At 42.3% G+C, this 12735-nt stretch overlaps 1 protein-coding gene across 2 annotated transcripts; it reads right to left on the bottom strand.

Annotated features, from left to right (window-relative positions):
* Positions 1-2908: 2908 nt before the first annotated feature.
* Positions 2909-12547, bottom strand: pop1 (POP1 homolog, ribonuclease P/MRP subunit). Of its 2 annotated transcripts, none has more exons than XM_034611811.1 (17): positions 12447-12547; positions 12101-12230; positions 11281-11433; positions 10811-10986; positions 10424-10684; positions 9378-9465; positions 8865-9043; positions 8447-8721; positions 8239-8332; positions 8032-8140; positions 7797-7916; positions 6251-6372; positions 5912-6103; positions 5426-5580; positions 4790-5026; positions 3474-4230; positions 2909-3372 (listed from the first exon to the last, which is right to left on the bottom strand). In XM_034611811.1, the coding sequence occupies exons 2-16, from the start codon at positions 12225-12227 to the stop codon at positions 3531-3533; spliced, it is 2988 nt and encodes a 995-aa protein (XP_034467702.1). In that variant the 5' UTR covers positions 12228-12230; positions 12447-12547; the 3' UTR covers positions 2909-3372; positions 3474-3530. The 2 variants fall into 2 exon arrangements, with proteins under 2 accessions (XP_034467702.1, XP_034467703.1); XM_034611812.1 differs by having other exon boundaries at positions 11281-11421.
* Positions 12548-12735: the final 188 nt, after the last annotated feature.

The raw sequence follows: 12735 nt of genomic DNA, 5'->3' as shown, positions 1-12735 counted from the left end.
TTGTGCTGCATTCCTTAAGAAAAGGGTTGTACAGTATCATACACACATTAACTTATGATTAATGGACCTCCCATAACACTTAATTGTTGTAGATCACATTGCCGAAACAAAACTGATAACACTTCTGCAACGATGATAAAAAAGGGTGATGCTGGGCAACCCTGACAGAAACCCCTTTTCACTTCAAACCTCTTGCAGAGAAAATGACACAGAACTATTTATATCTCTGTAGAACATCCCAATTACCTCCCGAAAGCATTCCCCATAACCAGTTTAATACTATTATGAATAGAGCATCCATTAATGAAGCCAGACTAACATTCACTAATTATTTGTGACATACCTTTTAGTCTATTAGTAATGATGTGGGCAAATAATTTATAATCAACATTAAGCAATGTAATAGGTCTGAGGTTCTCTATGTAATTTGTTATCCTTTCCAGATTTGGGTATGACTGTTATTAAATGGTAAATTGTTTGTATTTATATAGCACTTTTCTAGACTTGATGACCACTCAAAGTGCTTTACAGTAGTTTTGCCATTCACACACATTCATACAGTGCATCTATGGGCAGCACTTTTTTGTCTTGCCCAAGGACACTTCGGCATCAATCAATCAATCAAATTGTATTTGTATAGCCCATATTCACAAATCACATTTTGTCTCATAGGACTTTAACAAGGTGTGACATCCTCTGTCCTTAACCCTCAACAAGAGTAAGGAAAAACTAAAAAAAAAAACTTTAAATAGGGGAAAAAGAATGTAGAAATCGTGGTCCACCACCACCATCAGATGCCAACACGATACAGGATCTGCCATTATTATCACGATCACGGATTCGCGACCCACTACCATAATCCACGATTGGGCCGCAGCCGCGGATCTGCGGACGATAAGGCATACAGACTCCGGGGAAGAAGTCAAGTCAGTAACATGCATTGATGAGATATTAATTTCTTTGATGTGATAAGGATGGAGAAGAGGAAAGAGAAGCTCCGTGTGTCATGTGTCCCCCGACCTTCTAGACCTATAGCAGCTTAACTAAGAGCCGGTCCAAGACAAGCCTGGACCGGCTCTAACTATAAGCTTTATCAAAAAGGAAGGTTTTAAGCCTACTCTTAAACGTACAGATGGTGTCTGCCTCCCGAACTGAAACTGATAATGATTCCACAGGAGAGAGGAGCTTGATAGCTGAAAGCTCTGGCTCCTACTCTGCTTTTAGAGACTTTAGAAACAAGTAAGCCTGAATTCTGCGAGCGCAGTGCTCTAGTGGGGGGATATGGTACTATCAGCTCTTTAAGGTATGATATTAGACATATTATTAAGGGCCTTGTGTGCCATATGTGCTTTCATAGGAAAAACATTTTGGTCCAGCTCCCCTACAGCACGGAGAGAAAAAGTTCTGGCGATTTCATCTGCCTTGTGTGAAACCACGTTTCCAGAACATCTGTTAATATAAACAATAATCCCTGCCGATCTATTAGTCCCGTGACTGTTCAGTGTCTTGTCTCTCCACTGACCTGACCAAAATGAAGAATCCGCCACGCATCACTGCGTTTCTTGAAGGAAAGTACAGTGCGTTTCCGACCTTTACAAAATAAAAAAAACTGCTTTTCATTTTACGTTGTCCTTGCGATCCCTGGTATACAGTGAAATAAAGATAAATTGCTTTTTAAACAGTACTTTATGGGGCCATTATTGTAGCAAAACTACTGAGAAATGTGAGTCTCAATCTGTCTGTGTGTGGGTAATCAGATTTGTGAATGTGTAAAATAATCTCCAAATGTGTAATACAATTTGTGAATGTGTACATGTATTTGTATTTAGAATATGTATGTGTAATCTGATTTGAAAATGTGTAAAGAAAATATCTTTAAATATGTATTCAGAATTGAGTGTATTTATATCTGTAAATGTAAACACATACGTGGAGCTTAATGGTATGGTATTTTGCTTTAAGACCTGAAAATACAGAGTCATCAGTTTCTGCTCAGGCGACCTCTGTTAGGTTTTTTTCTACAAGTGACTTTTGCTACACTTCCCAATAATAGCCGCAAAACGTGCAGGGTTCTGCAAATATGTGAGGAGATTTGTCTATGTTGTCAGGAGCATCAGCCTTGATACCACTAATTGTGGCGAGTACTTGTGTTTGTATTGGGATGGTTCATTTCCGTTGAATTGGTCTTTGTAATACTGGCGTCCCTTCAGCACAACAATCACAGTTGTTTAGATACTATATCAGCTGATGATTCAATCATCGTCATGGGCCAGGAAATCATCAGTCGCTAAACACTTGTTTCCTACCAGTAATTCTCAGTGCCAGTGCATCCATCACGCAGCATTACACACAAGTGTCACCGCAGTATTTATGTTTACAGGAATCGGACTGATTACTTCACACACAAGTGGTTTCCTACCCGCCACTCTGGGACATTTGGAAATTGAAGTTTGAAACTGAATAGCTTATTTAGTTTTTACAAGTGATCTCCAGTGCGCTCTTTGCCCCTGACAACACAGACATGTTCAGTAGCAATTTTACATGTACGCGCACACGCACACACAACTGAAAACTATTAATCACTCGAATCTGTAAGAGTTATTTTATGCCATGTTACCATAATTTGCTTAAAGTTGTTTTATATTTTGCACGAGCACAAATAATGCTGCTGGTTTTAATGTTAATGATGAAGTGGATCAATATGGCTTCAATTCACCTCCACACGTTTGCACAAAATATTCATAGGCATGGGTTAAAGTTTGCGTACAAGCAAATTGTCTTAGGCGAAGGTTCAAGACAATCAATAATTACCCTTGAAAAGGGCTCTTCAACCACCGGTGCAGGTGTAAGCAGTGCACAGGCAAGTTGAAAGCTCTAAAAAAGTATAAAAAAGTGAGAGTACCAGTTATGTTATGACATATTCTGTCAAGTGCACTATTTAATTATGTTCAAACAAAACCTTTTCAGTGCTGTGGCATGGTTAAAAAGAAACTGACAAAGTTCTGAAATCCAAACCCATTAATATGACTTTTTTTAAACAACAGAAAACCACACCATAAATACTCTGTGCACAATTAAGCCTGGATATAAAAGGATGAACAATAAGCCATAAGCTAATACCTTTTGGAAAACCAGTTGATAAAAGGCTGAACTAATGTTTTTAACCGAAACCAAGGTCCATTAATTAACTGATCCGCTGTGAAACATTCCTCTGACAAATGAATTAGTATGAAAACACGCATCCAAAAACAATGAGGATGTCTCTCAAAGTAAAATACACACAACTAAAAAATGTCTTCAGCACTGACACCTGGAAGCTGGTAGTCATTCCTTGGGCATATTATAAAGTCTTCAGGCATGGAGACGATGATGGCACAATTCAAGAGAGCAACTACAAAAGGCACAGAGATTCTGTGAGATCACTTCTTTACTGAAGCATCATGCAACTTATTTGCATAGAACTGTCTCTTTTCAAGCAGAATACAATGCTTCTTTGGGAATTAGGTTCTCCATAGGATCACATGCTTCCATCAGACCTCTATGTTGATTTTTGCAAAGCGGTAATGCAGAGAGGCAGGGTTGCGCAGCAGCACCATTCCTCTGTGTTCCATCGGCTGGTTGAGAAGGGTGTTGAGGAGACCAGCGACACTGACAAACCCCAGAGCCTCCCCACAGCCCGCAGACAAGGAGAAGTCCCCCTGCGTAACCCAGCCTAGAGACACTCTGGAGCAGTGAGAGGTGATGCTCGGCAGAGGATCTGGCCACAGCCCAAAGATGAGATCTGTGGAAGACTCGGAAGATGATTGGGGATCTTCAGTAGAAGTGGTGAGTTTTGGTTCAGAGGCAGAGGGAAGGTCTGAGCCCTTAGCCTCAGTTTTATCAGTGGACAAAGAGGAAGTAGCAGCTTTCTTGGAGCCCTTGTTTCTGCGTTTGATTCTGCTTTTGAAGTGGTTTCTGTGCAGTGGCTCCTGGGGGCAGCTGCTGTCAGACTTCTTGCTCAGCATCCTCAGGTCCTCTGCGACTGGCACACACACCATAGCATGGAGCTCTGGTTTGCCCTTCGACAGCAAAGACAGACGCACCCACACCAGACTCATCCCATGCTCTGTGAGAAACAAGCTCACAGCTGAGGAGCAGAGAGGCGGCACCTGCCCGACACGGCACGACCTCTGACCTTTAGATGTTGTGGGCCTGCACCAACCAGAGAGCAGCTTCAAAGACTTTCTGTTCCTGGGAAGCAAAGTAAAAAATATGCATTTATAACAAGTGATTGGTATTGAAAGGAATGGTTGTATTTTCATTGGCCCCATTAGGCGCCCTGGGAGACGCTCAATTTAGTAAACATATTCTTTATTTCTAATGCAGAAACTAAAAGGTAGCTGATGAGCAGTGAAAATCAATCCAATTTCTTTCTCATAAAGTCAGTCATTACTCAAAGCTTGTGTGATGGTTTATCGGAACAGATGCAACTTTCCCCCTCCACTAATCTCTGTGATGTATTGCAGCAATTTAAGGATGGAAGTACTCTGGGGATTCTCATCAGGGACATTATGATGAAAGGGAGGTAGACTAGCAAAGTGCCATATATCAAGCTTGTCAAAAGCTGCACTGGGCTCTTTAATAAAAAAGAGGAAAGAAGTGATGATTAGAGCCCAAAATATCTAAATATCTAAAGGGACCTCAGTGTAAACCTGCTGTGGGTGTGTGTTTGATTCAATACTAAGTTCACATGAAGCAAAATAGGAAGATAGAAAAAGAATAAATCTTCAGTATAAAAGAAAACAGTCACCTCAGTACAGTGATGCAGCTCTGGGTCTTTGTCACAGTGAGATCTGGATGTGATGTCATCTCTTCCTCCATAACTCTGTCAGTGTCTGTTGTGGTTTGGGTCTGGCCGTCTCTTTTCTCCTCCACTCTTCCTTCCTTTGTAGTAAGCTCCCACTCCTCGGCCAGCTGTTGCCACGGGCAACGGAATGGAGCCAGACAGCCATGTTTAACGAAATTGGTCCTTTTGGCGGGTGGACGTCTACAGAAGAGGTCGGAAGGTCAGACCCATGTCAAACTGTTGGGGCAACAGTGCCAATTTATCTATCAAATCAGGACTGCTGAGCAGCGGGTAGCAGAAGACATGCAGTGTGCAGCCGTATAACCATCTCATCTGCATGGTGAGAAAGACCTGCATAATGGGAATTAACTGGGTACAGAGCGTCCCTCAATCAAAGCCTTTAACTGACAGGGACAATCTGACAATCTCACGCGGTAGTTAGACTGAATAATATACTTTCCTTTCATACAGTAACAGTCCCCAACAACGCATCCTTTAAACAGAGCCTCATCATCACCTTTCTTTTTCTATTTAACTGACACCTTGGCCCCTTGATTTTAAGTTTGCTACTGCTAAACTCAGCTTCAGTCTTTAGCTGACCTCTTGAACTTGTCCAGGAGCTCGGCCTCTTGCTCCTCCTGAAAACGAAGGCCTGCTGGACAGTCTGGGTAATCATGGGGGAAGTGAGGGGTTCCTTTATTCTGAGAGTGTTTCAGACTCATATTCAGCCCAGCGATGCGAACCCCTCTGTACACCTGGTTGAGGGAGAAATAAATAAAGAGGTCATGAAAAGTAATTACATAGTATATGTACATGCACCCACATAGCACCTGTTTAAAAAAATCCACATTTCCCTTCATTTTAATTGTTTCAACATTTGGACTAAATGTAGTGGACAATGTATTAAATGGAAGAATTTTGTTAGTATACACATCCAAGATGCCGAGGAAACAGGGAATCTCATCTCCGAATTTAAGTTGAAAAATCCCTGTAGGAAAAACTAAAATTGCTCCGAGTCCTTGCAGAAACTGAGCCATAACAAAAGACAGTTTCAGTTTAAATGAAAGTACTGTCCTTGCTACCTACCAGTGGAATCCAGAATGCCATGCCCCAGCCTTTGGGAAGCAGCAGGTCCCATCCAGCACCCCAGGAGCTCATTTCATGTCCCACCTGCTTGCCAGGCTGGTGAACCAGGAGCATGGGGACTCTACCCTGTAGGGGAGTGGGGCTCAGCCTGGAGCCCGGCACCAGCACCTCGCTTCTCATACGGTTCAACTCCTGTAGATCAAACACAAAGATTGCTATGGTTAGAATAACATTTTAGCTTATCCAAGATTTCAAAAAATACAGGAGCTGGCTTAAATATGAAAAAATGATTACTGAAAAATTACTGTATAACTCTGGCAGTAAGAAAAGACAATGCACCTGCTCTGACATCTTGTTATCAGTGACGTTGTCTCGTACAGACTGCTCCCACAGGAAACTCTGACAACAGTGTTCAGGTACTCCTCGCAGCACGAGCTCTTTCCTCCTCTCCTCATCCACATCTGGAAGAAACACATAACACAAACACATGGTATGCTGCTGTATGACTGGCATCACTGACATATGAAGTTCTCTAATGATTAATAACCCCAAATCTAAATGGAACTAAAACTCTTCCTGCGGTGGAAAGAATAACATGCTCTACTAGCACCTCATTCTCATATTATTTACCTACAATACCCCTACTGGAGTAGTGATTCTTGGCCTGAAAGGATTGTTGAGACGTAAAATATACATCCTCAAAATACAATACACATGCATTCTTTATAAAAGAAAACAAAAATCATGTGTGCTGGATTTTATTGTGTGAAATGGCCTTAAAGAAGTCTATGGTGTCCGATAATCCACTTAAAGAGTCTTTCAAATGCATTGTGAATTTCCCGATTAATATGAAATGCGCCTTATCAAATCCTAAACAGGATTTGTTATTCCATTACAGGACATGAGGACAGTTTACATAGTAAGTGATTCTATTTTCTTATATACTTACGGGCAGATCCTCGAAATAACTTTTACCCCCAAAATGAAAAGGGTAACTCTGTAACCTGATTCTTGAGCTATGGGATGAATTTGAAAGCACTACAGGCTACTGAGTTACAGACCGAGGGAAGGCATGGGGTTGTATGTCATCCAGTGAGCTGATCAATTAAAAAAAAAAATTTACTGTGAATACCTGTCATGAAAAGAATGACAGCTTCCACTTCTAATCCACAGAGAAACTGAGGACGAGACTAAAATCTCATTTTATCCTGGCTGTTATGGCTGCAGATGCTGATCTTTTTGAATATCAAATTTAAAAAAGTATCTTATATTTTCATATGGTTGCTCTTAAATTCATGGAGGATATGGGTATTCCAGTTAGTTAATCGCTTCTCCTTGAAAGGCATAAACCCTTTTACAAACAACCAGCAAAATAAATAAGGCTGTGTGTGAGCAATGACACAGCACCAGACAATATTGCCTATGGTATCATCACTGACACAACATTTTAAAGATCACTGTGATGGTAAAACCAGTGAATCAGCTGCTGATAGTCCCTGAGGGTGTGTTTGGAGTACAGGGTCCTGCCAGGATTCGAACCTGGAACATCTGCATGGCCAGGCAGAGGCCCCCCGGAGCTCAGAACCAGATGTGCACTCACTGAAACAACCTCAGGAAAGGATACAACAGATGGATTCTTGGCTTAACAATACATGTGATATTAAATGGTCAGCTTTATTCTGGCATATAGTGTATGAAAGGGAATATTACATCCATCTGCACACCGTATGACATACAAGTCCACATTAGGAAACAGACTATGATAGAATAATTATAGAATGATTCATGTCTGGGAAAAAAATCTGTAAATTTTATGCCCTTTGAATCATCTCCATCTGTAAAGAAACTGCCCACACCTCTGCCTGTTTGGTTGGTCAGATTTTACCTTGTGTCGACTTTACACAGGGCAAAGCTTTAACCTTCTTTGTGGGTAAAGTCAGCCTGGGGTCATCTACAGTCAGACCCAGCACTGTGCCTGAGGGGAGCTCTCCAGTTGAATAGATGTCTGGGTGAATCAAAAACATTCACTGTTAGATATACATATATGTCAGATGGTAAAATTAAATTCTAAAGAGATACAAAAATAATATTTTAATTCACACTGAGAAATAATAATAAACCTTTCAGTATATGAAAGATGTCAGCTTGTTGTTGATGCAGATTCATCTTGGTTTCATCTTTGCAGTGCTCAGGCCACCAAAGGGAGGATGGCTGGGATTTATTAATTTCCTTAAAAGAAGAATAAAGAAATACACACTTATTTGGTGGGAAATACATATATATCTGAGGCTCTCAGATTTTCACATTGAAAACACCTAAATCCTTACATCACAGACTGAAGCAGCTTCCAAAGTTTCTGCGAGAACAGAATGGGACTGTGGTCCAATCAGGCGATAGCGTACAATCTCCATTGTGAGATCACTGCAAGAAATTCACAAGTGAAATACAAACACTGCAAATAAAACAGTCATTATTCATCACAGCCATGTGTTGTGCTCAGTTTGTACCTGAATCAAACCTGTAAATAATACTGACTTTATGACTATTCCAGTTGAGCTGGACCTCCATGTGACCGGGGTGGTGGGAGATCTAGTTCCATCTCCCAGGATCTTTTTGGCAGGCGGTTCACTGGCATCCTTACAGTTCCGCTTTCTCTTGGTCCTGAGGGTCTGTGTGGCCTCAGGGGTCTTTTCAGATTGAAGCTCTGGTTCTAGGCTGGGAACAACCGCAGCAGGTGTAACCACAGGCACAACTGGAGGGACGACAGCCTCACAACACTGGCACACCCTTTGTAATTCAGGGAGAAGGTCCTGGAAGGAGTGTACAGTATAAGTCAAGAACCGTGTTTCTCCACTAACTCATATTTTCTAAAAATCGATCTGTCATTTGCATAATATATAAGCGTATGCATGAGTCAACAGCGATTATTTAGACCTTTAAAAAGCCTTCATACCTGTTTAATAGAGGGATGAGCCCAGATCCACAGCTGTCTGTGAGTTGAGCCCTGTGTACGGGGTCTCCAGAGAAAGGTAACAGGGCCCAATGGCTGCGAGGGGTAATGTCCCGCTCTGTACACCACCACACTGCCCTGTCTTCGCCCTGATATACACAGTGCTGCGGCAAATGTAGGACCTGAAAACACACACCACCACCACCAAGAGTTTCTTGCTTAGTATTGAGATCATGTTTTTCTCTAAAATGTAAGAGAAATAAATAAAACTATTATAAAACTGGGTAAAAACATCTTTTGGCCTTTTACACAAATTATCTACATGATTATTTGTATATACAGCGGGGGAAGTGAGACCTGATCACATGTTGACACAGGAGACACATTAAGGATGGATGTTAATACAAATGAAATCAAAGAGGAAGAGTGCTTGAGGGAAAATATTCTCGTGGTAATTTTGAAGTGTTGAGGGGAAGAAAGCCAAAAACCCATGTATTAATTGGGCAATATACTTACCAGCTTCCTTGCTGGTCAGTTGTGACAGACACGCCAGCAGATTGTCTTCCTCTCCCTGAAGCTCTATGCAGCAGTGGTATGAAAGGTCCTGAGAGGACAGAACCAGAAGGTTTAAGATGAGTTTATTTGAGATATTGAATTTCCCTTAAAGGGCCTAAATTGTATACCTTTCTGGGATTAAATTTGAGGTATTGGTCCCCCTAAGATGATATATCAGTGGTTTAGAGTCGAAAAAACTGCTGCAATGTGTATTTCCATGTCCTCTCTTCTGCCTCTCTCTGGAGCTGCAGACAGAACAGACTGTTTTCGCCTGCCTCTTGAGCCCCTCCATTGATTTGATACAGCTATAGAAGACCATTCACATATTTACAGTCGGTTACAACAAGATGTTTCTGAACGGTAAGTTACACCGTCCTCATGTTTGTTGAAGTTTTAGAAGGACAGTGGGCCAATGTATGAGTAACGTCCCGAGTTTCAATACAGAGTTTCAATACGGAGTAACGTCTATGTTACTCCTTACTGAGCACAACGACAAGGCACGTCAGAAGAAATAAAGCATAACCGCTGGTCTCGAACATTAACATTCTTAGGAGAAATGTGCACGGACACATTCTCTTCCTTGCATCCCTCCACTCTGCAGTGTTTCTTCAGTGTTGTTTGTTGTGGTTAGCCTGTGGTAGCTAACAAGCTGCTAGCTCAGCAACATGTCTGCTTGGTGTCGCGTTCGGTGTGGAGGGGTGGTGGTGGTGGTGGGGAGCGGGGGTGGTGGGTTCGGAGGCTGGACTGGTACCGGCTGGGTGGGGCTGAGTGACGAGTGCGATCCCGAATGACGGATAGGAAGTACGAAACGAGACGTTTTCAACATATTTCTTAGAATGGACTGAGTGAAAAAGTCCGCGAAGTGACTGTTTTCATACTTTGAGGATCCCTTCTGACCCCCTTTAAGTAATTGTAGATAGTAAAAGCCCAGCAAATGTATATTACACAATATGGGCCCTTTAAATACAATCCTAAATATGTGAAGCAAGGAATGTCTGTGTGGTCACCTGCAGCAAACAGTGGGTGCTCATGGCTCTGTAGCACGGGCGGTAACATTTGTACGTGGGTCTGTCCCCGAGGCAGTAGCCCCACTTTTTAACCATGTGGAAGCGCTTGGTGTGCCAAATGTGCGTCTCCAGCCATATGTTCTTCCTCTGACGCCGGTTGAACTCAAGCAGCAGGTTTCCGTGCCGGCGGCGCGCCTTGCGGCTCTTGCTCTTTGCCTGTTCCTTCTTCTTCTTTGAGCCAGCCTGGAGGCTCTTCTTATGCTAGGAAGGAAACAGAAAAGTCACTGAGCATGAAGGTACTCAGAGAAGAACAGCCTTTGTGTATGAAACAAGACACGTTGAATGTGAAGTAAGACATTAGGATACTACACATAAACATCTACTTACCATTCTGTTGGCCACATCTCTCAGTCTGCGAGGGAGCCGCTTTATGTTGTGGCCCATGGCCCGTCTCCTCATGTGTTTAGGCAGGGCTCCAAACACATGGCAGCTGCCTGTTGTCCTGGTGACAGCTTTTAACATGGTTTTCACCTCTGCTGCCCTGGCCCTCGCAAAAGCCCCACCTGGGTAGGAGAGTGAATTTTGACACACCATTAATCTGACTGACATTGCATTAAAAGTTCATGAGCAATTTCATGATTTGTGTCTTTCATTTTGGGACTTTCTACATTCTCAGATGAACAGAAGAAGAACAGAACAACTGCAGCACATGAAAGTGATGAATCGAAAAATAAAAGTATTAAGCAGAACAAATTTGGTGGCCTGCAGTATAATAAATTATGATCTCTATAACCAGCAGACCAGTGTACACTGGGTAGTGACAGTATTATGCAATCCTCTTCGGACAGTGTCTTTACCAGAGATGTACTTGGACATGTCCTTGGCGTAGACTGCTCCATCTTTCTGGTGTCCACGGACCCACCCATCCCGGTGGTGACGGCTCTTCTGCCTCTCTACGGGTGACTTGACGTCAGATGGATCATCACCTCCAGTTGCACCTCCAGTTGCACCTTTGGGAAGATGATTATTTTACCATATAAGCGGCAGTACAGACAAATATTAAATTGCATCCAATGCTAGATTACGAATCACGCATAAAAGACTGCTGACCTGGGGCTGTGACCCCTTAGGGGTGGTTTGATGATACAGAAAAATAAGTGGAAATGGTAAGGGTCTTACAGTGGCGCCTGTATTTATATTTATATAATCATGTGGCCCTGTCTTTGAGGGCATTTTCACACCTGAAGAAAAGGAAAACTTGTGCAGCATCAGGTATCAGCTCTGACTAGTTATAATTAAAACAGTAAGAGTGTAAAGATGCTATTGATTATTAATGATAGCAACAGTTCATATAGTAATTAAGTAATAATAGGTATTATTTTTAATAAAAATAATAGTAATAATAATAATAATAGTTATCCTGCAGCTCTGGAGTAGAGTTTGTAACTTCCTGTAATGGACAGTAACCTTGGAGCTGATTGTGTGTCCTGAATACCAATAGGTGCTGTGATTCCTGAGGAACCTTTAACATCTCATGAAATCACATCCAAAGTCACTGATAGGGTGACTTCTGCTGACCCTGTGAAACGTTGACTATGCAGCAGCACGGGGTCTAGTGAAGAGATGGATGAGTTGCACTAAGGACACATCCAGAAACACAGTGAAGAGAGAAGGTACCAGTGTCCGGAGCGTCTCCTCCGTTCTGTGTGCTGCTCTCCACCGTCAGGGGAGAGGACGGGTACTGCACACTGGCGGGCTGGTCCCTCAGCTTCTTCGCCCGCATCTTCACTTTAGCAGCGGACATTTCCTACAGGAAAGCACGTTTGAGACGTCAGCAGAAACACGTGTTGTTTGCCAAACGAAAAGCTGCCTGTCAGTGGCTGCATGAGCTGCTGCTAATGGCGGCTAGCTCACCACGTCACGCTACTCCACGTAGAGGCGAAGCGTTACTTTAACGAACAACACAAGGATAAAACATGTGAAAACAAATGAAACTCGTGTTAACTACATAACATATGTTCACCTATATGTTCACGAACAGGACTGTATGTTCCGAAAACGAGCCTCCTCTCTGTTGAATGCTACCATGTGAATTTCCTACACGCTGGCTGACGCGTGTTTGCTTCCGGGTATATGATGCTCATGGGGTTTGTAGTTTATAGGCGCAACGACATAAACAATCTCAAGAACAAAAACTTAAACTTATTTTCTAACCTAATGGTGTCATTTCTCCAGACACTTTGGTCCAATTTGAGTGTGAAACCCTTCTGTATACCTGCACTGGTGCTAAAATAAAGAGAATGAAAAAGTAA

Source organism: Hippoglossus hippoglossus, chromosome 16 (assembly GCF_009819705.1).
Source record: "Hippoglossus hippoglossus isolate fHipHip1 chromosome 16, fHipHip1.pri, whole genome shotgun sequence".
Taxonomy (NCBI): domain Eukaryota; kingdom Metazoa; phylum Chordata; class Actinopteri; order Pleuronectiformes; family Pleuronectidae; genus Hippoglossus; species Hippoglossus hippoglossus.
Note: the sequence above shows the minus strand (reverse complement) of the source record. Positions and strands in the feature narration are given on the sequence as shown.